At 37.6% G+C, this 27,612-nt stretch overlaps 1 protein-coding gene across 1 annotated transcript in view; it reads left to right on the top strand.

The window, feature by feature from the left end:
* Window positions 1-27,612, top strand: part of LOC132133791 (neuron navigator 2-like) — a 72,623-nt gene that overhangs the window by 29,260 nt on the left and 15,751 nt on the right. Inside the window, exons 11-14 of the mRNA XM_059546763.1 lie at window positions 3,694-3,816; window positions 24,854-24,983; window positions 26,236-26,533; window positions 26,870-27,479. Coding sequence (XP_059402746.1) covers window positions 3,694-3,816; window positions 24,854-24,983; window positions 26,236-26,533; window positions 26,870-27,479 — 1,161 coding nt within the window. The remainder of the gene's footprint in view (window positions 1-3,693; window positions 3,817-24,853; window positions 24,984-26,235; window positions 26,534-26,869; window positions 27,480-27,612) is intronic.

Genomic DNA, 27,612 nt, shown 5'->3' with positions numbered 1-27,612 from the left:
CTTTATTCCTATTTAACTGAATGATACAGGATATTTTGTGAGAAAATATGTAGGACAGATACTTATTTTATCCAGTGAGATTTGATTAAAGTCTGTTTATTTTATTTGAATTGTTTTTAATGACTTTTAACGGAGTAAATATAAACTGTTTATATTTTTTAACTATTTATAGAAAACATGTAGGACAAGAACCAGCTATTTTATTTTATTTTATTTTATTTTTGTAAATACTTTTACCTTAGTACATAATTTGTAGGAAAACATATAGGATCAGAAACCATTTCTAATGATATTTGATTGAAATGTAAATGTTATTTCTTTATAAAAACATTTTTATTTTTTTATAGTTAAAAACAATTTAAAACTATTTTTAGAAAACATGTAGGACAAGAACCATTTATTTTATTTTATTTTATTCTTTCCTTGCCTATTACCCTTGGTAATGTTAACAAAGAGTATAGAAATATAGATACATTTTGATGAAAAATTATAAAAACAAATATTTTTGTTCTTTGAAACTGGAGTGATTTCTTATTTAAATGTACATTGTCTACAAGTCTGTCAAGACTGATGTTGAATGACCTGCAGTGGGTTACCAGGTCAGGGCAAACGAATAACCTCCTCTGGTCAGAGTGTTTAACTTGTTGAACTAATCTTAACGAGGTTTGTTGCTTAGTAACCAATGTTAAACAGAATCCGTTGCTCCTAGTAACACACCTGTCAGGGAACTAAAGAAAAGGAAATACTGTCCAGTCATAACATTAAAACGCAGACACTATATTCAAAATCATAGATAACCTCTACAAAAAGTACAATGTTGGTACTATAGTTGAGTAAAGCTATCAGATGGTGGTGCTTTGATGCATACCATTGGATCATTTATTTACCAAATTCATGTACTATGGCAAGACAGTTGCCAAAGGTTACAGAGGACATATGCTTAAATTTAATAAATGTTAAATGGTCACATAAATCTACTGAACACATTTACAGTTTTATTATAGATTTACAATAAACAAAATAGATCAATTTAATATTGTTGCTCTACAAGTTGCTAAACTTTTGAAAGAAGTTTTGCAAATTATGATTAAGCAACCACAGGATTGTAAAATTCATATTTATACTGATGTTTCTGCTCTGAATCACACCTGATGATTGATGTACTGTTTAATTACCTGAACTCTGTTACTTCAATCATTATTGTAGCATGTGCTGTTTGGAAATTTCCCACCTGCCCAGCAGGTTAGTCAGCCGCCTACATGATGAAACGCTGTCACCTGATTGCTTCACAACAGAAAATGAGAGATAAAGCTAAAGGATGCGCGTCTGATAAGAGGCCTTCAGAATATCTGTGTCATGACCATCTGCAAACTTAATAGCCAAATCAAACCCACTCCCATTATAATCAACAAAGCTGATACTGGGAAAATCATTAGGGATGTTATATTAAAAAAAGTGTAAAAGTACTTGTAACAATAAAAACTCCATCACTATGGGAAGAAGGAGGCGGGAACCGGCGGACAATCAAATAAAGATTTTAATAACAAAATAAACACAAAACAGCGCAACAGCCCTTCGTGGACGACTGTCGCGCACAGATAAAAAGCAAACACAATTTGAAAAAACTATTTCTGTTTTAAAAAAAGTATATATATATATATATATATACACACACACACACACACACATATATATATATATATATATATATATATATATATATATATATATATATATATATATATATATATATATATATATACAGAACAACTGTGCCATGGTCCAATATGCTTCAGTACTGTTTCAGTACTTAAGTAATGTTTATATGGTTAAAATGTTAGTTTGGGAACCAATTTTCACTATTAACTAACAATGAATTATGTCGTTTGCTTCTGAAAACTCTTAATTTCCTGATTATTAGTAGTTAGTAAGGTAGTTGTTAAGGTTAGGTAATATGGTCATGCAGAAAAGGGCATACATATGTGCTTTATAAGTACTAATAAACAGCCAAACTGCTAGTAATATGCATGCTAATAAGCAACTAGTTAATAGTGAGAATAGGTTGCTAAACCAAAGTGTTAACTTACATTTTTATTTTTATTTTACTCATATAAACATTTATTTTAACAGGACAAAACCTGTAATTTTGCTGTTAAATCTAATAATAAATATTGTGAAATAGTTTAGAGACTACCTTAAAATGTATGGTCAAAATCTATATTATTTTTACGAGGACATTTGATTTACTTTCAATTAATTATTGTTTTATTGTTTTTATTTTATGTAAATATTATTATTATTATTATATTTTATTATTATTGTTATTATTATTATTATTATTATTACATTGCAACAAATAGTTGTTAAGTATTATTGCTTTGTAGTTCTTTTGTGCAAGACATGTATCTGTTATATGGTAAAAATCATGTTAACCTGAAACATCATGCTCATCTGGAATTGGATCAGCCTGTTACAAGCGCTGCTCTCCCCCTGCTGTAGTTTTAAGTGTTTGGTTCATATTGCTTGTTGCCAAAGGGCAAATGTCTGTCCTTTGAGAACCTGTTTAGAACATCCGCTTAAACAGCTCAACAGAGTAAACACCCATCAACCTACTGCCTCAGGTTAAGACACACTGTCTCACACAGCTCACCTGTCCACTTCTGCCTGCAGTCCAACCCATAATCGCTCTTATTTTCTTTCTCTCCTCACTTCTCAATGCAATGTGTCCTTAGGGATAATAAGAACACGGATAGGTACTTACAGTAAGATCACAAATACATAAACACACCTTAACAGTCAACAGACACAGTCATGTGAAACCAGACAGGCTTTCTTAATGGTCGCAGTCCTGGCTTATGACATTTGGTGAGGTGAGGGAATATTTGGACTTGCATGCTGGTTAAGGTATTATTGGTGTTAAATATAAAGAGGCACTTATAGTTTATAGCTGCTTTGGCTTCATTTTAACGGTTTTTTTATTGAGGAGGATAATTTAAACTAGCTTGTAGTTTGCAAAGTTCATATTGATTGTTCAAGTTATTCTATGCAGGTTTCATTTGGAACTTCCTATCAAACATAATCGTTTGGGCATAATTTTTATTTTATTTATTTATTTAATTAATTCATTTTTTTGTGGTGTGTAATGTGTGTGTGCATATTTATTTTATTTTTTTTCATATATTCATATATTTATTTGTGAAATAGACTGTTTATTTGTTAAAATGTAAATTTTGGATATTTATTTTTTCACCCAAGTAAACCTTACAATTTTTACATACATTTACAATATATTGTCTTTGAGGAATTTACTATAAATATATATATATATGTGTGTGTGTGTGTGTGTGTGTGTGTGTGTGTGTGTGTGTGATAAACGCATCAAATAAAAAGTATTTTCTGTGCAATCCACGGCATGATGTTCTAAAATTATCTCACTTCTCTGCTTAGGTAGAGAAACAGGTTTTTCCTGTGGGCTGATTTCTTGAGACATTTACAAACATTTGTCTTCACTCTGTTTGTAGACATAACTGATTTCATTTGTTCTGAATGCGAACCTGCAGACAAAAGAGCCGGACATTTATAGATCATAGATCATCAAACGGTGGCAACGACACCACGTTAGACATACAGTTGCTTCATGTTTGTATCTTGAATGCTGAACTGACATCGGTGTGTGTGTGCGTGTGTCTGCAGATATATGACGGACGGAGGTCTCAACCTGTACCCCCGGAGGGTTAACCGAGTCCCAGATGGAATGAACAACGTGAGAGGGACCCTTCACCATTTTAATCCCAAGAGTCAAGAGGACACTGATAGGTAGGACTTAACCTTCCACCTGTGCGTTACCTGCACTAACTCACCCTGTAACTCTCATTTGTAATGTTTTTTTTGTTTCTGAAGATCAGTAGCCCTGCATGTTGATCCTCACAGACTGTTCGGATGTAAACCGGAGCATTTCAGATAGGCTACTTTTGTTTCCTCACAAAGGAAGAAAGTTGTCATTGTCTTCATCAGTGCCAAAGGCAACTGCTAATGGATCAGTTTAGACATATATCCACTTCTTTATGCGTGTGTTGTCATGTGCGGGGTGCCTTTGTGCCGTCCCGCAGGCCCTGCGGCTGTTTTAACTTCCCACATCCCTCGCCATTTGCGCTTTGTCTTCTCAAACGCAACAACAATCTGTGTGAACATGTAAAACTGTCTGTGTTTTTACTAGACACACTCTGAACTGACAGCAGTCAGCATGTTTATTGTTAAAAGCGTCTCGTGAGCTGTGACTCATTGGTTAAGAATAGAAAGATGTCTGAAATGTCCAGTAAATGAAAAATGTAGTGGTACAAAACTAATACATTAGAGAGGATTTGGAAGAAATGAGCTTAGAAATGAAAGTGATAAGGCAGTGCAGTGCTTCCCACAGCTTGAATTTTATGTGCGGCGGTAGAGGTGGAAAATCCTCCTATTACCACATTATTAAAAATGTGGTAACACTTTATTTGAAGGTGCCCTTGTTACACGTTACATGTACTTACTATTATGATAACAATTAATTATGCATAATTGCATGGAAGTAGCCCTAAGCCTAATCCTAACCATATAGTAAGTACATGTAGTTAATTAATATTACACAATACTTAAATGTATAATTACACTGTAACAAGGAGACCTTAAAATAAAGTGTAACCCAAAAATTGTCTACTAGATGTAACAAATAACAAATAATGTGTGGTTTCTAACAATGTTTTTATTCATTTTAATTACATGGGATACTATTATATTTAATTACATTCTAATAGTATGCAGAATTATGCCTTGTAAATTATGCAAAATTACAGCATTTAAATGGTAGAGTTCTCCTTGCTATGTCATATAGTGTCTCACTCAGTGAATGGGACACTGATTTTACTAATACTAGTAAAATCTACTGTATAGATTAAATAATATGTTAAATTATATTATATGACATCTCCTTGAATAAACAATAGTTTACATTAAAATAAATGGAAATAAAAAAAAAAAAAACATTTTATTTTATATCCAAAATGCCAATAATGCCCAGAAAAAAAGAAAAAGAAAATAAAAAGATTGAAATTTTATATATATATATAACCGGGGTTGGGGCTCGTATGCGAGCGCCTGGTGGCCGGGCCTCCCCCCACGGGGTCCGGCCGGGCTCAGCCCGAAGGAGCGACGTGGGGCCGCCTTCCCGTGGGCTCACCACCTACAGGAGGGACCGTAAGGGGCCGGTGCTTAGACAATCGGGTGGCAGTCGAAGGCGGGGGCCTCGACAGCCCGATCCCTGGACACGGAAACTAGCTCTAGGGACGTGGAACGTCACCTCACTGGCGGGGAAGGAGCCCGAGATTGTGCGTGAGGTAGAGAGGTTCCGACTAGCGATAGTCGGACTCACCTCTACGCACAGCTTGGGCTCTGGTACCACACTCCTCGAGAGAGGATGGACTCTTCACCACTCTGGAGTTGCCCATGGTGAGAGGCGGCGGGCTGGTGTGGGTTTGCTTATAGCCCCCCAGCTCAGCTGCCATGTGTTGGAGTTTACCCCAGTGAACGAGAGGGTCGCTTCCCTGCGCCTTCGGGTCGGGGATAGGTCTCTCACTGTCGTTTGTGCCTACGGGCCGAACGGCAATGCAGAGTACCCAGCCTTCTTGGAGTCTCTGGGAGGGGTGCTGGAAAGTGCTCCGACTGGGGACTCCGTCGTTTTACTGGGGGACTTCAACGCCCACGTGGGCAACGACAGTGACACCTGGAGGGGCGTGATTGGGAGGAACGGCCCCCCTGATCTGAACCCGAGCGGTGTTCAGTTATTGGACTTCTGTGCTAGTTACAGCTTGTCCATAACGAACACCATGTTCAAGCATAAGGGTGTCCATCAGTACACGTGGCACCAGGACACCCTAGGCCGTAGGTCGATGATCGACTTTGTGGTCGTTTCATCTGACCTCCGGCCGTATGTCTTGGACACTCGGGTGAAGAGAGGGGCGGAGCTGTCAACCGATCACCACCTGGTGGTGAGTTGGATCCGATGGCGGGGGAGGAAGCTGGACAGACTCGGCAGACCCAAACGTACTGTGAGGGTCTGCTGGGAACGTTTGGCCGAGTCTCCTGTCAGAGAGATCTTCAACTCCCACCTCCGGCAGAGCTTCGACTGGATCCCGAGGGAGGCTGGAGATATTGAGTCCGAGTGGACCATGTTCTCCACCTCCATTGTCGAAGCGGCCGCTCGGAGCTGTGGCCGTAAGGTTTCCGGTGCCTGTCGAGGCGGCAATCCCCGAACCCGGTGGTGGACACCGGAAGTAAGGGATGCCGTCAAGCTGAAGAAGGAGTCCTATCGGGCCTGGTTGGCTTGTGGGACTCCAGAGGCAGCTGACAGGCACCGGCAGGCCAAGCGGACTACAGCCCGGGTGGTTGTGGAGGCAAAAACTCGGGCCTGGGAGGAGTTCGGTGAGGCCATGGAGAAGGACTATCGGTCAGCCTCGAAGAGATTCTGGCAAACCGTCCGGCGCCTCAGGAGAGGGAAGCAGTGCCCTACCAACGCTGTTTACAGTAGAGGTGGGGAGCTGTTGACCTCAACTGGGGATGTCGTTGGACGGTGGAAGGAATACTTCGAGGATCTCCTCAATCCCGGTGTCACGTCTTCCATTGAGGAAGCAGAGGCTGAGGGCTCAGATGTGGACTCGTCCATAACCCAAGCTGAAGTCACCGAGGTAGTCAAGAAACTCCTCGGTGGCAAGGCACCGGGGGTGGATGAGATCCGCCCTGAGTACCTCAAGTCTCTGGATGTTGTGGGGCTGTCTTGGCTGACACGCCTCTGCAGCATCGCGTGGCAGTCGGGGACGGTGCCTCTGGGATGGCAGACCGGGGTGGTGGTCCCTCTTTTTAAGAAGGGGGACCGGAGGGTGTGTTCCAACTACAGGGGGATCACACTTCTCAGCCTCCCTGGGAAAGTCTATGCCAGGGTACTGGAGAGGAGAATCCGGCCGATAGTAGAACCTCGGATTCAGGAGGAACAGTGTGGTTTTCGTCCAGGCCGTGGAACACTGGACCAGCTCTATACCCTCTACAGGGTGCTGGAGGGTTCATGGGAGTATGCCCAACCAGTCCACATGTGCTTTGTGGATTTGGAGAAGGCATTCGACTGTGTCCCTCGCGGCGGCCTGTGGAGGGTTCTCCGGGAGTATGGGGTCCGGGGCCCTTTGCTAAGGGCTATCCGGTCCCTGTACGAACGGAGCAGGAGCTTGGTTCGTATTGCCAGCTGTAAGTCAGACTTGTTCCCGGTGCGTGTTGGACTCCGGCAGGGCTGCCCTTTGTCGCCGGTTCTGTTCATGATTTTTATGGACAGAATTTCTAGGCGCAGCCAGGGGCCGGAGGGGGTCAGGTTTGGTGACAACACGATTTCGTCTCTGCTCTTTGCGGATGATGTTGTCGTGTTGGCCTCATCAGGCCAGGACCTTCAGCATGCACTGGGACGGTTTGCAGCCGAGTGTGAAGCGGCTGGGATGAGAATCAGCACCTCCAAATCCGAGGCCATGGTCCTCAGTCGGAAAAGGGTGGCTTGCCCACTTCAGGTTGGTGGAGAGTTCCTGCCTCAAGTGGAGGAGTTTAAGTATCTTGGGGTCTTGTTCACGAGTGAGGGAAGGATGGAACGGGAGATTGACAGACGGATCGGTGCAGCTTCTGCAGTAATGCGGTCGATGTACCGGTCTGTCGTGGTGAAGAAAGAGCTGAGCCGCAAGGCGAAGCTCTCGATTTACCAGTCAATCTACGTTCCTACTCTCACCTATGGTCATGAGCTTTGGGTCATGACCGAAAGGACAAGATCCCGGATACAGGCGGCCGAAATGTGCTTTCTCCGCAGGGTGGCTGGGCGATCCCTTAGAGATAGGGTGAGAAGCTCAGTCACCCGGGAGGAGCTCAGAGTAGAGCCGCTGCTCCTCCACATCGAGAGGGGTCAGCTGAGGTGGCTCGGGCATCTGTTCCGGATGCCTCCTGGACGCCTTCCCGGGAAGGTGTTCCGGGCACATCCCACTGGGAGGAGACCCCGGGGGAGACCTAGGACACGCTGGAGAGACTATGTCTCCCGGCTGGCCTGGGAACGCCTCGGTGTCCCCCCAGAAGAGCTGGAGGAAGTGTCTAGGGAGAGGGAAGTCTGGGGTTCTCTGCTTAGACTGCTGCCCCCGCGACCTGGCCCCGGATAAGCGGTAGAAGATGGATGGATGGATGGATATATAAAAGCATGAAATGCACCTGGACTCTTATTTTGACATTTCTATACTTTTGCGGGCTGATCCTTCAGCTGAGAGATAAAAATGCATTCTTACAACCATCTAAAACATATTATATAAAGGTCATAATTAATATAATAATTTATCAACTCAAGTTCATAAGCAATCGCTTGGCATAAATATAACTTTCTTCATTCTGTAGAGCGTGAAGGAAAATGTTTTGAAAAATGTCCATACAATGAAAGTCAATGGAGTCTTTTGTTGCTGGGTTCTGGATTAAAAATCCCACTTATTTTTTTCATAGGGGAATTTATATTTTAAGACAATTTATAAATCATTAAAAACAGACCAACTGTGAGCTACAAGGTTGTTTATCAGTGGTATATGGTTTTGTTGAAGCCATCAGCACAAATCATTTCAACTTATTTTTTTAATTATACTACATTTCATTTTGATTCAAATCAAAGTTTTTTTAATGTTGTGGTTCACCTCATAGTTGGTTGCTTTGGTTAATGGTTTTCAACTTTCCAAGACCAAGACATGAATGGGAAACATACTTCTGAAACCAAGGTGGCATAAAAAGTGGTTTGGAACAACATGAGGACATTTTTGGGTGAGTCCCATCCTGCAAAGTGGACCAGACTTAGTCTATAATTAAAACTCTGACTCTTGAAGACTGAACTTGCCCTATCCTTGATGAAGTCAGTGTAGAAATCTCACAGATAAAATGGCAGTCGATCAAAATGTTGGCAGAAAATAAGGAAAGTCAAACAGATGACCTGCAGACAAGGTTCATAGGATCAACTGTTCTCCAAATAAGGCCATTTTCTTGAGCCCAGCCAGGTGTTTTTGCAGGATTCTTTGCCCAGTACCTGTCAAGATATCATCTTAGTGCCCAGATTGACACATGTGAAGGAGGCATGATCTAAGACCTTGTGAAATGTGGCTCTCTTACAGGAAATGCTTGATGGCATGTATAATTTATTGTATTCTTTCTCCAACAGCAGCTGGTGCAACAAAAAGAGCTAGGTGTATTAACTCACGTTATTTTGACTTGCTTTCTCATCACATCTGCCAAAACAAAGTCCGGGTCGGTAAAGAAAGATGGGGTGGTGTGAACTTTAGTGATGCATCCTTCTGAGAGCCACTTAAATTCCACTGAGAAGGAAGCTTCTGTTGCTTTTGGAGTTGGATGGTGTGGATAGTGTAGAAGATTATTTTGATTTATTTGCACTGTACTTTAAATTCGGTCAAGACTGCTGTGATCAGATCACAAGCCACGCTCTCGCTTTGATGGTCTGGTGATCCATTTCAGCTGATGTTTCAGACAAACCATCAGGGTTTATCTTCTTTTGCTTTGAATTGATTTGTCTTTAGATAATAAATGAAATTTCAAAGATATTTTCAAATGATTAGTTTAACTAGGGATACATATTACATCGGTTGCATATTGGTTACGGGCCAATATTAGTGTTTTATTTTATAATTATTAATTTTTAACAATTATTTCATTTGTATTTTATTTGAATTAATTTTATTCCTTTTTAATACATTTACTATTACATTTATTTAGCATGTTTATTTACATTCATTTTTCCTTGTTTTTCAATTATTTTTCAAAGTAATTTAATGTATTGGTCAATATTAGATTTTTAATCATCATTTTTTACATTTAGATTACATTAGCCATCATGAAATGCACCCTTAAAATTAATAATTTAAAAACTCCAGACATTTAATATTACTGTTAAAAGTAAATCTCAAAATGAATGTTAATTTTTATAACGTACATTACAAAATGTAATTTTAATATGCCTAAATTCACTTTTAAAATGAAAAAAAAACTGGTGGACTTTGAAGTCTTTTGATATGTTTGCATATTAAATAATGTATATGTCAAACCTTTTTTTTTTTTGGTGTAAAGGAAATAGGACCACCTCCTTTTAATATACTTTTGGATATGACAGTCATCTGAAGCATGTGGTCTCTGAATCCTGTGTAGTTTCCCGCCAGTGGAGGGATGTCCGTTTTTCAGATCCGTGATGATTGCTACATTGTATTTGCCTGTGTAATTTGGCCAAGGTAGTTCAAACACAGCTCTGAAATGTGATCGGGGCGTCTCGCCCTGAAGAAAGGGGCTTGGGGACCAAGTCTGGACTGAAAACAGAGACCTGGCCAAATCCACACCCACACACAGAGGACATGTGCTATATTGCACTCTCTCATCTGTGGGTCAGTTGGTTTCTGTACTTCTATTCAATGCATGAATGTCTTTGGTGTGAGGCATTTAGTCAGATCAGTTTACATTACTATACCTCGAGGACTTCTGTATGTATATAACCTGTATTTTATGACTGTCTAACCTCTGTCTTCCGGCGTACTTTACATTTAAGTTGCTGAATACTAAATATGTGTTCATTTGTTAATTATTTGTTAATTGTCGTGGTTGTGATATCAAACTAAAATATTTAATATTTTAATTTTTAAGTAGTAGTAGAAGTAGTACCTTTTATTATCCCCTTGGGGAAATTCTGTTTCGGTGGGTTTCAACATGCATTTTCACAGTCAAACAATACAGCATAACAACACATACCAAACAATACAAAAATCTTGTAAAGAAAGGGAAAAAAAAGTTATCTTGCATTTAGGCATTTCACCTAAATATGTATATTCAATGCAAAGCACAGAAAAAAAATTTAGTCTGAAAGAAAACACCAGATGAAGACGAGGAACAATTAAAAAAAACTGTATAATAAACAGCAGTTTAATGTATGGAAAATGGCACACAGAAACTTTTTGGAGAGATGACAAAAGCAGTTTGAACTGATTCACAGAAATTAATTTTGCTACTTGCAGAACTAAATCATTTGGAATGCATTATGCCTATTCAGTATATTACACATTAAAATCATCACAAATATATTTAGTGAAACCCTAGACAATACCATTATGATTTCTGAAAGAGATTTTCGTAGCTAAGATGGACTGAGAAGGAAGCTTTGCGTGTGAGTATGTCTTACATAAGAGCAAGAAAAATTATATATCCCCTTTAAGCAAGATTTGATTAATGACTTGCATTGCAACCTTAGAATATTTTTCCAAAGGCTTTTTACATGAAATTAAATGTGCTACTTTTCTTTTCCCCTTATTGTTTTTAGGTGTCAAAATAATTCAGTCTTATGCTGATTTCTTTAGAAAGCAGTTTTGTGTTGTGTCAGTGTCTGCCAGTGTTATTTGGCTGTTGATAAATTAGTTATTTTTAAATTATATTTCTACCCGTAGGATTTGACTGGAAGTCTGTGGGACTACAAGTGTGCTCTCCACCAGGAGAAAGACAGAAAAAGAGAGATGAGCTGGCAACTTGCCTTCTTGCCAACAAGCATTATTATTCATGATAGCCCAGTAGGTACAGTCATGAAGTACAGTACAGTACTTTCACGCTTCTCTTGCACCCCAAGCCCCTCACCACACATGCACCACACTCTGCAGTAAGAGCACAGTGGCAATAGTGTTATGGCTGAGACTGAATAGGATATTTGATAGTGCCAATGTGTCTGGTTCACAGGGATCTGATATGTGTCCCTGTGATCAGCTGTAACTGTACAGTGCCAGATTGAAATGGATGACGAGAGACCGAGACTGATTACTTGAGACTGGACATGACACTTTGGACATGACAGACTGATCTAAGGCTCGTACGAGGCAGTAAAGCTAGCAAGCTATTGAGGATGACAGCTGAAGTGTTTTTGTATTTGCTATATCTGTAATTTGCACAAATCTGGTCTTAAATGCTTCTTCTGATCAAGTGTGAACTCTTTACATTTTTTTTATTAATGGATATGGCTGTTTGTTATATCAAATACGAATTTGAATTTTTGTTTTGTTGTGAGTTTGTTTTTTTTTTGTCTGTTTTTTGTTTGCTTTTTTTTTGGTGTGACTTTTATTTTGTTTTTCAGAGTTTTGTTTTTGTTATGGCTTTTTGTTTTGTATGGTTTATTCTTTGTTTTACTTGCCTCATTTTTTATTTTTATTTAGTATTTTTCATTTTGATTTATAATAATATTTGAATGTTTACATTTTTATTGTATTTTTATTGTTTATTTTTAATTTTTTTACTTTGGGTCCGATCAAAATAATAATAATAAACATCTAAATGTTGCAATAAAACAGAAGTAATGACAGATATCATCTTCCATATTGTGAAGTACATTCTGAGTATAACATCTTTACAGCCTTGGTCTATTGTCATTTGTTACGCTTAAGTCATTAACCCCATCCATTGCCAAAACTGCAATGAGTGCAAGTCTGGTTCTTTAACCTAGAGCCCTCAGGACAGACTCAATGACAGCATGTAAAGCTTTCTTTGCTTTTAAGCTGCTTAAGCTGTCACCCGTGCAATTATTATTTTATTCTCATGTTGAGGCAAGACATTTGGAAACATAATCTTTTGGGTTCATTTGTTGTTTCAGTGTGAATAAAGGATGCAAAAGAACATCCATCCATTTGCCCTTGACACGTCTGGTATTGATGGAGAAAGCGATATGAAGAGAGAACTGTTTCCTCTGTGGTTTAGGACGGGTGAACATGTGCTCCGAGGGGGGCTTTGTAATCACAGCAGAGCGAACCACTCTCCAAATAATTAAATGACTGGAACATGAAAAAGAGCGAGCTCTTATCTGACATCTGAGGAAACAGCTACTTCCTTTAACGCAGACTATACATACAATACATGACTGGCAACCAATGCTCAGTGGTTTTTCATCCGATGGAGATGCAAGTTTCTGGACGGTACCACTAAGAAATTAAGTAAACGTTGCTGGTTCTTAAAGGAATAGTTTTCCCAAAAATAAAAAATTTGCTCAAAACTCACAGGCTAACCAAGTTTGTTTCTTCATCTGAACAGATTTGGAGAAATTAAGCATTACATCAATTGCTCACCAATGGGTGCCATCAGAATGAAAGTCCAAACAGCTTAGAAAAAATTATGCTTTCTCAAAAAAAAAAGCTAGTTTGGATCTATGCATATTTTTCTCCTGATTCAGAGAGGACAACTTTTTTTTATTGGACAAAGTAACATTTTGGATAGAGGCCTCTATCTATCTATATTTTAGCCAGAAGCACTAGTTTGAAGTTAAACCATCTTCCTCATGGAGTTGTTTCTTACAAACATGCAGCTTTTCACTTACACTTACTTGTGATTATTGTGATGTTTTTATCAGCTGTTTAAACCCTCATTCTGACGGCACCCATTCACTGCAGAGCATCCATTGGTGAGCAACTGATATAATGCTAAATTTCTCCAAATCTGCTACAATAAAGAAACAAACTCAACTACATCTTGAACGGGTGGCCTAAGGGTGAGTAAATATTTAGCGGTTTATCATTTTAGGTGATCTATTCCTTTAACTGAGAACTCTGAGAACCATCTTCCTTCCTAGAATTATTTTAGTCTTGGCTAGGTTTTGTAGTTTAGTAGATTCTGAGAGCGTTCACTTGGACAATGTGATTGTTTTTGTGGGGAGGAATCGCACCTTCAGCAGTGCTAATTGGGTGCTTGAGACAATGATCTTAATCACTCGGCACAGTGATTTATTCACATGCAAATGTGTTTGCAGGACAGGAAGTAGGAGATGGAGGGACAGAGAAAAGAAAAGAAACAGAGAAACAGACTGAAAGACAGAGGGAGGAGGATATCTATCAGCACACAGGATCCACATCCCCCATACAACTGTGTGTGTGAGCAAGAGAGAAAGAAAGAAAGAGAGGGAGAAGTAGTCATATAAATGGATTCTGTATGCAGTGGTGGGGAGTAACTGACTAAAAGTATAATGATAATCATTTAACTACATTTTCAGTAACAGGACAGTAGCAGAGTTGTTTATATATATATATATATATATATATATATATATATATATATATATATATATATATATATATATATATATATACAGTACAGACCAAAAGTTTGGAAACATTACTATTTTTAATGTTTTTGAAAGAAGTTTCTTCTGCTCATCAAGCCTGCATTTATTTGATCAAAAATACAGAAAAAACAGTAATATTGTGAAATATTATGTTTTTAACACATACTTTTTGTCACCCAGAAATCTATCTATCTATGGACAGTCTATGTTGTGATGATCTTGTTTACAAAGGCTTTACATTTTGCACCGAATAATACAATCTCATATGAAATATCTTCAGAAATTATGATCTTTCATTTGAGATTTTATTATTCGGTACAAAATGTACAGCTTCTGTCTACCAGCATCCGCTGTCGCTGTGTGTATTCTGTGTGAGTGAAAGTCAGAGGCAGAAAAAAAGTGAGAAAAAATAGAGTGTTTGTGTTGTTTCAATGTGGCATGTGTATTGCAACAAAAGAACACACAGAAGCGAAAATAGAGGGATGGAAACACAGGATGGAAAGAGGATCATATGACACTGAAGACTGGAGTAAAATTCAGCTTTGCAATCACCAGATTACATTCCATGTTAAAATATAGTTTAAAAAAGAAGTGTTACTCACAATGTAAATATTTACATGAATGGTGTTGTAAAATACAGTATTGTGATTGGTTTTATCACACATTGACTTTCAAGCACCTTTCTGTAGGAAATGCAAGTCTAGTGTGTTGTGGCATGTGCCAGTTTTTTTTTTCCTCATTCAAAACAATGCAAATCATGCTCTGCGGTTCTCTGGAAAAGCAACACTAACACAGCAACCAATGTGTGAGACCTGAAAAGTTTTCGTCTTTGTAATATTTGTTTGTTTAAATCATGCTGAAGAAGATGAAGGAGAGAGAGAATGCGAGAGAACTACTCTGAATTCCTCATGCTCACTAGCAGCTCTATCATTACAAACGTCTGCCGGCAAAGGCTTGGGCACGAGGGCTGGAATCTCTCTCTCTCTCTTTCTCTTTCTGTCTTCCACTGTGTTATTATACAAAGTCACACTCTCAAAACTGCTCTATGAAGACAGAAACCTCTGGTCACACTGTATATACACATTCCCGAAGATCTTTAGACATCTATTTGCACTTTCAAAGGTTTTAACACTAACAAGACTAATGGCTACCTCTGTTTTTTTATTTATTGTATATTCAAAAACATCTCAGATAATACATATACGGCATTGTTTGCCCATTAAGTTTTTTTGCCAGTGTCTGAGGTCAAAAACACTGTTTGCTGTTTTGGTAAACATAACAAAATGTCATCTTTTGTCAGTTAGCGGGATCATCTACTAAGGATTAAGGCAGCTTGATCTTTAACTATTGGATGTGACCCTTAAAATGCTTTGGTAAACAACAGGGCATGAGAGCGTGAAACATAGTGGAGTGAACTAATTGGCCAGGTTTGGTGAAGTCTGTTGGTTAGTCACTTATTGACTTTACGTAACTTTAGCCATAAGCTAACCTCAGACAGAACTGTAAAGCGAAAATGGATTCCCACACTCGTATCACAGTGGACTGTGCTTCCAAGCTGTAAAAACACACTTAAGCCGTAACCAGTGTTGGGGAGTAACTAGTTACATGTAACGGCGTTACGTAATTTAATTACAAAATTATTGTAACTGTAATTAGTTACAGTTACTACGAAAAAATGAGTAATTAAATTACAGTTACTTATGAAATTTTTAACGATTACAAAGGGGATTACATTTGAATATTTACACGCATCCACATACAGATTTAACTGATTTCTTTCCCAAATTGCACTGACTATTCTGAGACATACCGGCCGCCCTGATAATTTCCGGGATGCGGAAACACAGTCTGGTTCGTAGAATCCAGTCATAAAAACGGAATGCCTGACGGAATATGCCACATTTTGGATGACTAAATCAAAAGTAGGTCAGTACACTTGAATCAAAACATGACATGGACTAGTGTCTGTGAATATTAAGCCCCAAAAATTCAATATATGACTTGCACATTCTGCGTGTCTGTGGAAATCAGGCGCGGACTGGACACCGGGAGAACCGGGACAATTCTCGGTGGCCTGGCAGACGATTTTGCCCCACTATTTAATATCATTATTGTATAATTGCCTGCCGAATGTACTAAAGCGATCATTTGCGAATCCGCGATTTGGTAATTAAATCTCTAATAAGTCATGAATTGTTAGTCATGACTCGCGCGCTCTCCGCGCCTCCGCCAAACGGTTTGGATCAGACTCCGAGTAATCAATGAGAGAGAGAGAGAGAGAGAGAGAGAGAGAGAGAGAGAGAGAGAGAGAAAGAAAGAGAAAGAAAGAGAAAGAAAGAAAGAATAGAGTGGACAGCTGGAGCAGAGAAGCAGAACTACTGTTCAGGGTTTCAGGTCAGTTTCATCTGTAAAGATGCTTTTTTGTCTTTGTTTTTTTATTTATTTAATCAAGCAGCAGCGCACGTTGCTAATCAGTCATCACTCAAAATACTATATAAAGGACATCATTATTATCTGTTGTAATGATACAGTAGTAATTTAGCTGAAAAAAATTCAGATTTTTTTTATAGGTTTAGGGGGAGCTATGACAGACAACAACACAACCCTTACGAAAATTAACGTTTTAATATTTAACTATAAATCCAGAGAAAATGGTTACTATTGTTTAACTGTGATAACCAAAAATGTAAAATTATTTTACAAATGTATTTATTTAAAAATAAATACAAATCCATTTGCAAAAAAAAAAAAAAAAAAAATTACTCAAGGTTATTTTACTTTTATATAGGCTAATAAAAGCATGGTTAATTTTTGTAAGGGAAGAATATGGATTATATATAGGATTTTTCTATAAAGATATTGTAGTATTGTAGAGAGTATTGTATTGTAAAGTATAGTTTTGTTCAATCTTGAGTATTAAAGTCATGAGAGAGATGCATAACAGGGCAAAATAAAGAAACTGAAGAGAAAAATGGAAGTGAAGATGCAGTTCAGGAGAGAACTTTTAATTATTTTGCATGTCCCCAAATTAAAGATTTAAAATAGATAAAAAATAGTTTTGTCCATGAATTTGTTTGTATGAGTTTGAATTTTCCAGTCTGATTTTTTTTCCCAGTCCTTCCCTCCTGTAAATTAATGGCAAAGACATGGTTTCATTTACTAGACATAGGCCTGCTGAAGCTCGTGGTGTTTTCAACCTCTGCTGCCTCAATATAGGAGTACACGAACACATAAACACAATTTCTAGAACTGCTCTGTGTCACTTCATGTGCATTTTACTTATTTTGAGAAAACTATCATCATATACAAAGAGACAGCAGTTTAAAAGAAACACCAATGTTTAGGATTTTATTACACAGAATACGTCACATGCTTATTAGATAACTGTATTTAAGTTGATGTATATGCTTTTATTTATTATTCTTTAATTTTCACAAATTTACAAAAGTAATCAAAAAGTACTCAAAAGTAATTAGTTACATTACTTTAATAAAGTAATTGAAAAAGTTACACTACTATTACATTTTAAACAGGGTAACTTGTAATCTGTAACCTATTACATTTCCAAAGTAACCTTCCCAACACTGGCCGTAACTTATCACAGAAGTCGGTCCTTCACACACCTACACACACGTGCACCACACACTTATTACTAACAAACACGTTTCATGTAGGAACTTGCCTTCCCTTAAACCTGAAAGGTGACCTGGCATTTACGACGCAATGCAGATGTCCAGATATAACTCATGTGAAGATGCTGACTGTCAAACCTGTCCTGATGAGAGGATAGACAAACTCTCGAAAACATGTTTACTTATTTCTTCAACGTGTTGTTCATTTTGTTTTTTTGCTAGCTAAAACTGTAAAACATCATCTTCTGTCATTGAAATAAGTAAAATAGAAACATATGTAATTGGACAAACTTTAAAAAACTTAAATGAGAATTAAAAATGTTGCTTTTTCAACTGAAATAAGTTTAAGGGTGAAAATGACTAAAACTGAAATCTGAAAACAAATGAAAACTGTATAGAAATATATATTTGAAGAAAAAATGGAATGACAAATGCACATAGCAAAGTTAATAAAACTCAAAAATTAAAAAGAAAATTGAAATTATAAAAAAATAAAAGCTCATTCAAAATATCAGAACTATAATATTATATAAACAATATTAAAATAACACTGGTTTCCTTATAGTTATGTTTTTTGAAGGCATAGCTCACCCCAAAATGAAAATTCTATCATCATTCTCTGTATAACCTGTATAATTTTCATTCCTATGTGGAGATAAAAAAGGATATTTTGAAGGAGGGTTTTTTTTTACATTGCAAAAATTTACATTTTTTATTCAATACCATTATTTTTCCATATTTTAACATATACTGTACAGTATTATATGGTCCTTAGATATATTTCTATTAGCACTGGCCATTAAAATACATTAGCTGACCACTTCTATTCACATTAACTTTATTGATCAGTTTTTTTGTGTTTATTTTACTATTTAAGGAGAAACTTCTGACTCAAAGTGGTCAGATGTTCTTGATCTGTGAACTATAAACACTTGATATTAGAAGGTTTTCCGACCACTTGAAAACCCGATTTGCTTTTAAGCTTTAGCTCATTACACATGAATAATTCAACTTAATTAACATCTTGACATTCTTTCTGATCCAGCTCTGTTCTGAGACCAGTTTATAGAGTCAACATCAATCTCCTTTTGAAGTCCTGCCGGGCTTAAAGACTCCTTTGTGATCAGATTACCATACACTCAGTTGGTAAAGCCGCTCCCCTCAGCTTGTGGTTGGCTGCTGGGTTTGTGTGCATGCGTGTGTGTGTGTGTTTGGGGAGAATCGGTCTCTCTCTCAGAGCAGTGAAAGGTAGAGCGAGGGAAGGAGTGCAGTGGAGCTTTACTCATGAAGCTGCCTGCCACCCAGCCAAACTTTAGCGGCCTCTCGCTGGCTGTCCCGGGATCAGGCTTTCGCCAGGGAATTCTGCAGCCCGGCTCCAACACTCTGAGGTAGAGAGGAGGAATTTTCTTTGTTTGAGGATTTATGAGGTGGAAAGTTGCTTTGCCACGTGGGACTGTTTTTGTGTGTGTGCCTGAGTGTGAAAGAAAAAGGTGTGTGGTGACACCACTTTACTGATCTTAAATTGATTTTTAAAAGTATTGGAATAAAAAATTAATGTTCAATACATTTTTATTATATACAAAATATTTTTCTAATGAATGCTAACAGTTGTGGTTAGAAAATACAAATAAAATGTATCTAATGTTTAAACGTGAAATTTAATAGTGTTAATATCTTGCAGCTGTTTTGTTTCTGATGTACATTTATTTTTTTTTGGGGGGGGGGGGGGACAAAGGATGCAGTGATTAAGGATTGGATTTTTGGAACAAACCTATAAGATAATGATTGTCATATTGTCTAAATTTATACAGTATACTCAAAAATGACACCTTTGACCATTTGTTCCATATTTTAGGATGTTAGGATTGTGCACTTTATAACAGTCTATGAGGACTGTGATTTTTTTTTTTCAGTTTTGGTACATGTGTGTCAAGAAACCTTGCTTTTTGCTACTGACGAGCTCAAAATTTAGCACACTGTCTGTATTACTTTATTTGAATACACTACCGTTCAAAAGTTTGATGCCAGTAAGATTTCTTTTTAAAGAAATTCAGCATTTTATTCAGAAAGCATGCATTAAATTGACAATGAAGACATTTATAATGTTACCAAACATTTCTGTTTCAAATAATACTCTTATTTTGAACTTTCTATTCATCAAAACATCCTGAAAAAAAAAAAACGTTTTATGGTTTCCACCAAAATATTAAGCAGCACAACTGTTTCCATCATTGATAATCATAAGAAATGTATCTTGAGCAACTCAGTATATTAGTCTGATTTCTGAAGGATCATGTGATGCTGAAGACTGGAGTAATAGCTGCTGAGTAATTCAGCTGTTCCATTAAAGGAATAAATTACATTTTTAAATATATTCAAATAAAAACTGCTATTTTAAATTGTAATAATATTTTACATTTTTACTGTATTTTTAAGTACATAAATGAAGCCTTCGTGAGCATAAGATACTTCTTAGAAATATTAGAAATCCAACCAACCCTAAACTTTTGAACTTTTAAAACCATAGTCGCCACCACCACAACACAGACGTTTTTCTCAAAGCAACAAGCTTGTCTATGACCCGTGTCCTTTTTTCCTTGCTGTTCCTGGTTAAAGTACCTTTCCTGTTCTCCCACAATGCCTGGCAGCAGGGCTGGGGTTGCTCTAGAGACGGGTATCCTTGCAGAACTAATTGATAGGCCACCCAAAGCAAACAGGACATGCTAGTGTATGCAGTCGATCTGTAGCTCACAACTCCATGCTGCTCTTCTAATAACAGGTCTTTTGCAAAAAAAAAAAAAAAATTTCCTGCCCTTTGGATCAGCCCCCCTATGCTTTTACTTCTTTGAGGCTTGACACAAATCTAATGTCACAGACAGGAGAGGGGTTGGGGCCCGGGGACCGGGGCCACTGTTTCTGCATGCACTTGTTTGACTATGGCGGGGTAGATGACAGGTTGTTTCGAGACGGTTTGTGTTTGGTCTTGTCACACCTGTGTCTTCAGTCACTGATAATGAATTACATTTGCTGATTCATAATATTAGCTTAAAAGTATTTGTGAATGTCATCAATGTTGGTGGTGAGAAAAGAAGGAAGCAGGTGAGACAGAGAGTGTTCCTGACGTATTTATTCAAAGCATCCCAGACGGGTTTCTGTTTATATGGCCGTATGATTTGCCTATTTAATTGTTTCACCTAGACTGCAATGGGAATCTTCACAACTGAAGAGTTTTGTTTGAATCGATAGACCCAACATTTAAAGGGACAGTTCACCCAAAAATGAAAATTAGACCATGAGTTACTCACCCTTAAGCCATCCTAGGTGTATATGACTTTCTTCTTTCAGATCAATACAATTGGAATTATATTAAAAAATGTATGGGCTCTTCCAAGATTTATAATGGTAGTGAATGGGTGTTGACATATTTTTGTTGATATTTAAAATAGAGTGCATCCATCCATCATAAAAAGTACTCCAAATGGCTTCGGGGAGTTAATAAAGTGTAGCGATGCATTTGTGTAAGAAAAATATCCATAATTAAAACTTTCTAAACTAAATCTCCAGCGTCCGCTAGCTGTCATACGCACGTTCACGAGAGAGTGGCGTTCCAGTGGATGAGGTCGGATGTATTTCCTGTGAGAATTGACAAACGCTGAAGCTCAGAGGAGAGAGCAAAACAAAACACCGGTCACAAATTCGAGGAGACTGGTTTTCCTTTGCTGTTAATAAAACTAGCATATTCTTACCAGGTCTCATGCTATGTCCTAAATCATCTGGTGAAACACCACTCTCTCGAACATGTCAAAAAACGTGTATGTGTCGCTGAGCCAGCCATTTGAACTGAAGAACTGAATCAGCTGTGAACGAATCATTCAGAATGGTTTGTGCATTGGCTCCAGAAGGCCTGGTAAACAAACTTTTTGCAAGATTTAACATTCTCTGTCTGTCTTTTGTGCTCGATATAGTGATGTCACAACTCAGATTTGCAGTAATAGCAAATTCTGCAATCAAAACTCCAAAAACACAAAAATGCTCTTTAAATTCCTCCAAAAACCAAGTTATCTGATGTTATTCAGACTAATTTAATGTCTCTGTTTTCTTATTGTATGTCAGCAGCTGTTTCATTTTAAGTGAGAACTCATGAGATATGAATGATGAGCCATAATGTTTTCCTTTGGGTGGTTGTAGTCACTCTTCAAAATAATTCTTCAACTCTTTTCAAAATAATTATTAAACTGTGCTTTTTATTAATCCAAAATGTTTATTTTCTTTAAACCATTCCTTTGTTTATATTTCATGACTCTTTCTAAAGAGTCCAGAAGCAATGTATTGCACACTCCCCTTCTATTTTTGACTGGTTTGCACTTGGGCAAACCAAGAGGAATGTCTGGATTATATTGGAAAGAAAGGAACAGAGGGATGAATTCTTTGAATGTGTATAAAAGTTAAATTTTCTGACCCACCTCTACCCTCCCCCTTCTCTCTCTTTCATGTCTGAAGTATTGTGGGGCTGTTCAGAACTTTGTTTTGTTGTTGTGAAGATCAGAGAGGTTGACTTGCTGGTCAACAAGAAAACAATATGTTAAACTGGTCTGTTGTGCAGCTTAAAAAATTGTTACATGAATTGTTACATTGTCACATTACATGAACTTTAATTTAACTATGCATATAACATAATTACCATGCAAGTAACCCTAATCCTTACCCTAACCATATAGTGAGTACATGTAGTTAATTAATATTACTCAGTACTTAAATGTATAATTACACTGTAACAAGGAGACCTTAACATAAAGCATAACCAAATCTTTGAAGTTATAGCCTTTTGACCTATTTAATGTTGTATTTATTGATCTTATTTAAAAAGTATTCTCATTTTAGAATTTAGAATATGTTAAAATAATTTATATTTTATTTTAATCAATAATTAATATTAAAAATTACTATTCAATATTAATAGTTACTCCTATTCTGTTTAATAAAATATTCTTTTATTTAAAAATATTCTCATTCTGAAATAGACTACTTGTAATATTATCTTTAATTTATATATATATATATATATATATATATATATATATATATATATATATATATATATATATTAATGGAGTAAATACATTTGAATATTTGTAGTGCATTTCCTTAGATGACAGAATTATTTTTTGTCAACTTTTATCAGAACACTAGTATGTTGGAAACTTCAGATAGACTAAATGCATTTAAATTGATTTCATGGGGTCTTTAAAAAGGATGAAGTGACTCATTCATGTCAGTTTTCCTGCCATTTCATTTTTGGAGGCCTTTTTGGTGTTTGTTTGCATTCGCCATCTATAGGAATGACAGCATATGGCAAATGATGAATGAAGCAGATTATTTAAGCAGAGACGTGCACGCAGACAAACGCATTAGCACAGTGACAAATAGCCCCAATGGGACCAACTTTCTCATAGCTCATTAAAACAGCAACCACAGACGTTCTTCCACGCCAGTTATGTCGAGTCAGTTATGACAGACATGAGCTATGGGGACTTTGTTCATATCAAAACAAGTATCTGTTCAGCTGTGTCGAAGGACATCAGGACTGTGGTGTATGTTTGAACACTCCTCTCTTGATTCACGATGACTGCCTGTGAATGAGCTTATGGGCTGGTTTGTTTGCCTGAATGATCCTGAGAAATGAGGAGGATTAGGTGGTATCTTAGGTGTTGATAAGACGTTTTGTTGCCACACAGTGCTTAAGCTAGTTCTCTTAGCTTCGCTTCGAGTCTGGTGTGGCCTAAACTGGTGGCTTGTGGGAGTTCGGTCAGTCTGTGTTTGGATTTAGGCACTAGCATGGAGGACCTTCCTGTTTACACACCCACATTACATTCACATCAGCAAATGTCATTTTCTCCATCTTTCAGATCTTTTTAAGGCCTTTGATAGTTTGAATTTACAAATCTGGATAAAAAAAGTATTTTTAACCTCATTTCAGCTGAAGTACAATTATTGATATTGTCAAATAAAGTTAATAAAATAATTGTAGGCTAACTTTAGTTAAATGTGTGACTCTATTATTGTTTGGAAAAGATGTTTAATATTAATAATAATAAATGTTTCTAGCCTTGCGCTAACTGTTGAATCTGTTGAAAAACAAAAAAATATTAATTATATATATATATATATATATATATATATATATGTGTGTGTGTGTGTGTGTTGTGATTTAAGGTAATAAAAAAAAGAAAAAATATATCAATTAAAATAAAAACAGTTTTTGGCTGATTTGCACAAAAGTAAATAATTAAGCAAATAAACAAAAAAAAAAAAAAAAAAAATATATATATATATATATATATATATATATATATATATATATATATATATATAAAACAAAGCCATTTTAAGCCTGATTTGAGATAAAGAAGTAAAACTGATTCTGTTATGGTCATAAGATAGATAGATAGATAGATAGATAGATAGATAGATAGATAGATAGATAGATAGATAGATAGATAGATAGATAGATAGATAGATAGATAGATAGATAGATAGATAGATAGATAGACAGATTTTATATTTTGACAATGAAATGTACCATTTGTGATTACACAACTCATCTCACTGGGTTTTTTCTTTAACCAGTAGTGTCTTTGGCCCGTATGATTTTGGTTGAGCCCTGCTGAGCATCCTAATGGATTTCTTCAGTCAGTAACACTGTGGGAAATGGGGGAAAGCAAAGCAGAGCGCATGGAGAATTTGGGGCACAGAGCTAATTAAAACAAGTTTTGAGGAGCAGAGAGCTCTGCCTAATGTTTCAAGCATGATGGGAATGCAGGTTTTTATGCTTAGACTGTCCCAGTGCAGACTTCATGACTCTCCACAGATGCTGTTTTTTGCTTACCTTTCTTTCCATTGCTACTCTTTAAATCTGCCCTTTTCCATATTACGCTGAACATTCTGCATCCATGAATTCTGTTTGATTTCTTACAGTACTCCTTTCACTATATTGATATCATGTCCCTCAGAAATGTAGAGAAATGACTTTTCCTCTCTATTTTCTCTTTGTTCTCAGTTGGGACGACAGCAGCTCATTCAGCAGTGGGATCAGTGACACCTTGGACACAGATGACCTCGACACCAGGTCGTCCATTAGCTCCTACGTCAACACCCCATCTGTCCCACACAGAGACGCAGATGAACAGGTCAGTCACTGATACCAGAGCCTCAAGGTCTACAGAATCAGAAACATTTGCAGAAATTCACATGAGAAAAAAAATATATTTTAACATAAATTTTCATTTGAATATGACACTTAAATAAAATAAAATGTTAATCTGTATTTATTCATTAATAAGTGAGATATGTATATATGTTTGTGCACACCATCTCTGGTTGATCGTTATATGGAGTCAAAAACAGACCTCCACATTTACGGTTTACAGGGAGCGGTTCTGTTGCTTCATTGTCCCTTTTAATTCAATAAAATATTAGTGGGCCCTTATCAGAGCTGGCCTGTGCCCGCTGTGTGCAGTCTTTGTGAGTGTGAGTCAGCAGAATGACTCAACTCTGCCCTGGTGGTTGATCATCTTTACAAGCTCAACACAGGTTAGCATATGCTGAGCAAATGGAACAGTACAGTGAAGCAAAGATATGGCATCTGTCTCGCCTGTTTTAACAAGATGAACGCTTTAAATCTAGATGTGGCACACTGGGTTGGTTCTGAATAGTTACCTGCGGCTTATTGGTTTGTGCATTGGTGTTGGTTTTTAAAAGTAAAATCCATGACCTTCTTTATCTCGTCTTCCATATTTTTTTTGTTTCATTTTTTCCACTTTATATTTATTTTATTTCTAACTAGATGTTTTTCAGTGGTTCTAGTTTTAGTTAACTCTAATAACCCTGCCGTATACATGATTTCAAAATTCAGAGAGTTTAGAGAGTTTAGGCTTGACCTAAAATTGCATCTGAGCTGAAGCCAAATATCTGCCACCTTTCACTTCCACACCCATGTACTTTTTCCCTATATAGTCTCCCCTCAGTCTTGGGTCTGGAGTGGAGGAAGGATTTATTGTATCAGCGTTGAGATAACAATGTTTTGGAATTGGCCTGATAACAACTGGAGGCTATTAACATTCTTTCCCTGGCAATAATTTTTATGAGGATTTTCAGTAGCAGCTGAACAACGGACTTTCTAAAAAGGGATGATGTCATCCTGGATACATTGGTGGAAGGTCATGTAATGGATAAGTTTTGTCACATAATCAGATTTTATGATGGCTGTTGATGGTGTTTCTTAATAAATAAGATGCAAATTAGCTGTTGGTGATGATATTGTATCTGTCATTACAGGCATTATATAATATATTTGTGTATATCAGTCCAGCGTTATTTACTTTTTTCATGCAAATATGTGTGTGTGTGTGTGTGTGTGTGTGTGTATATCTTATCTTGCAGCTCCAGACGGATGCAGAGAAGCACTCTGCAGTAAAACACAACCCCAACTGGTCCAACAGCGAGCCTAAACATTCAGAAAGTTGCTCTGACGGTGCCAAAAAAATGGAGACCACAACTAAATGGAACAACAGGTCCTCAGATTTCTCAGATGAATCAGAACGAAGCTTGGTGGGTCGCAAGACACCTACCATCTCACAGTCGGGCTCCTGGAGGCGGGGAATGACCGCCCAGGTGGGCATCACCTCCCCACGGACGAAGGCTACAACACCTACGAACTGCAGCTCACTCAAGACACATGGTAATGGTTTAGACGTTCATGTTATTTTATTTTATCTCAACTTTACTTTAGTTAACAAAAATCATTTGAAATAGTTTTAGTTAAGAGTAACGACACTGAGTCTGTTTTCATGTGGTTTCCTGAGGCATGACAGCCACAGAGATGTATTATCTGATTACAGATCTCATCACATTACACTATAACACCTACATTATCTTATATGCGGTGTGCTGCGTACCTTTGCTGGGACTTATGTTCAGACGAGTCCTGACATGGATCATGCTACTATATTCAAAACTGTTCAAATACATGATTTTATTTTGCGCTTGACAGTCCATGTCGTTGATAATCCCACAGGTAAGACCGATGACGCCAAAGTGTCGGAGAAAGGACGTTCCAACGGCACCCACTCCAAAAATGCTGATGACTCCAAGAAACCTCCCCTCAGTTTGGCCTCACACACCCCAACCAGCACTTTTGGCTTCAAGAAGGCTCCGGGAACGATAATAACTGCGAGTGGAGCTGTGATAACTAGTGGCTCTGCTACAGTGGGCAGGATACCTAAATCGGTTGGGTTTTCTGGGAGTCGAATGGTGGGTCGGCAAGCAACGGTTGATGATGGATACCTTCCTCCAAGTGCTCGGATGACTTTTCAGTACCGCAGTTTACCAAGGCCTAGTCGTATTGGCGCCACTCGCCGTTCCAACCACTCCAACAACTCGAGCCTTGATGCTAGTTTTTGCAATAAAGGTACTGCCACACTCCCCAATCCGAAGAGTCGCAACTTAGTCAAGTCGCCAATGGGAACTACAAACCAAACAGACCGAGAGAAGGGTATCTTTTCCGATGTGGAGAGCCAGGTACTTAAGACTAGTGCAACTGCCCAGATGGGGATGCCAACTCAGTTCCAAGCTGGACGACAAGCAGGAGGAAAGTATTCAGAAATGTCCTCGCCAACCTTTCGTAGGTAAGTTCGCGACATTCGCAAAAAGTATAGCACTTATGTAGACTTGAAAAACTGTTGATTGAAAATGTATCTGCCAAGGCATGATTTCTACTTGATGTGGATGAAAGCACCATTTTAGGTCCCTCAAATATTT

Source organism: Carassius carassius, chromosome 50, assembly GCF_963082965.1.
Source record: "Carassius carassius chromosome 50, fCarCar2.1, whole genome shotgun sequence".
Lineage (NCBI taxonomy): Eukaryota > Metazoa > Chordata > Actinopteri > Cypriniformes > Cyprinidae > Carassius > Carassius carassius.
The sequence above is the reverse complement of the archived record's forward strand: the minus strand, read 5'-3'. Positions and strand labels throughout refer to the sequence as shown.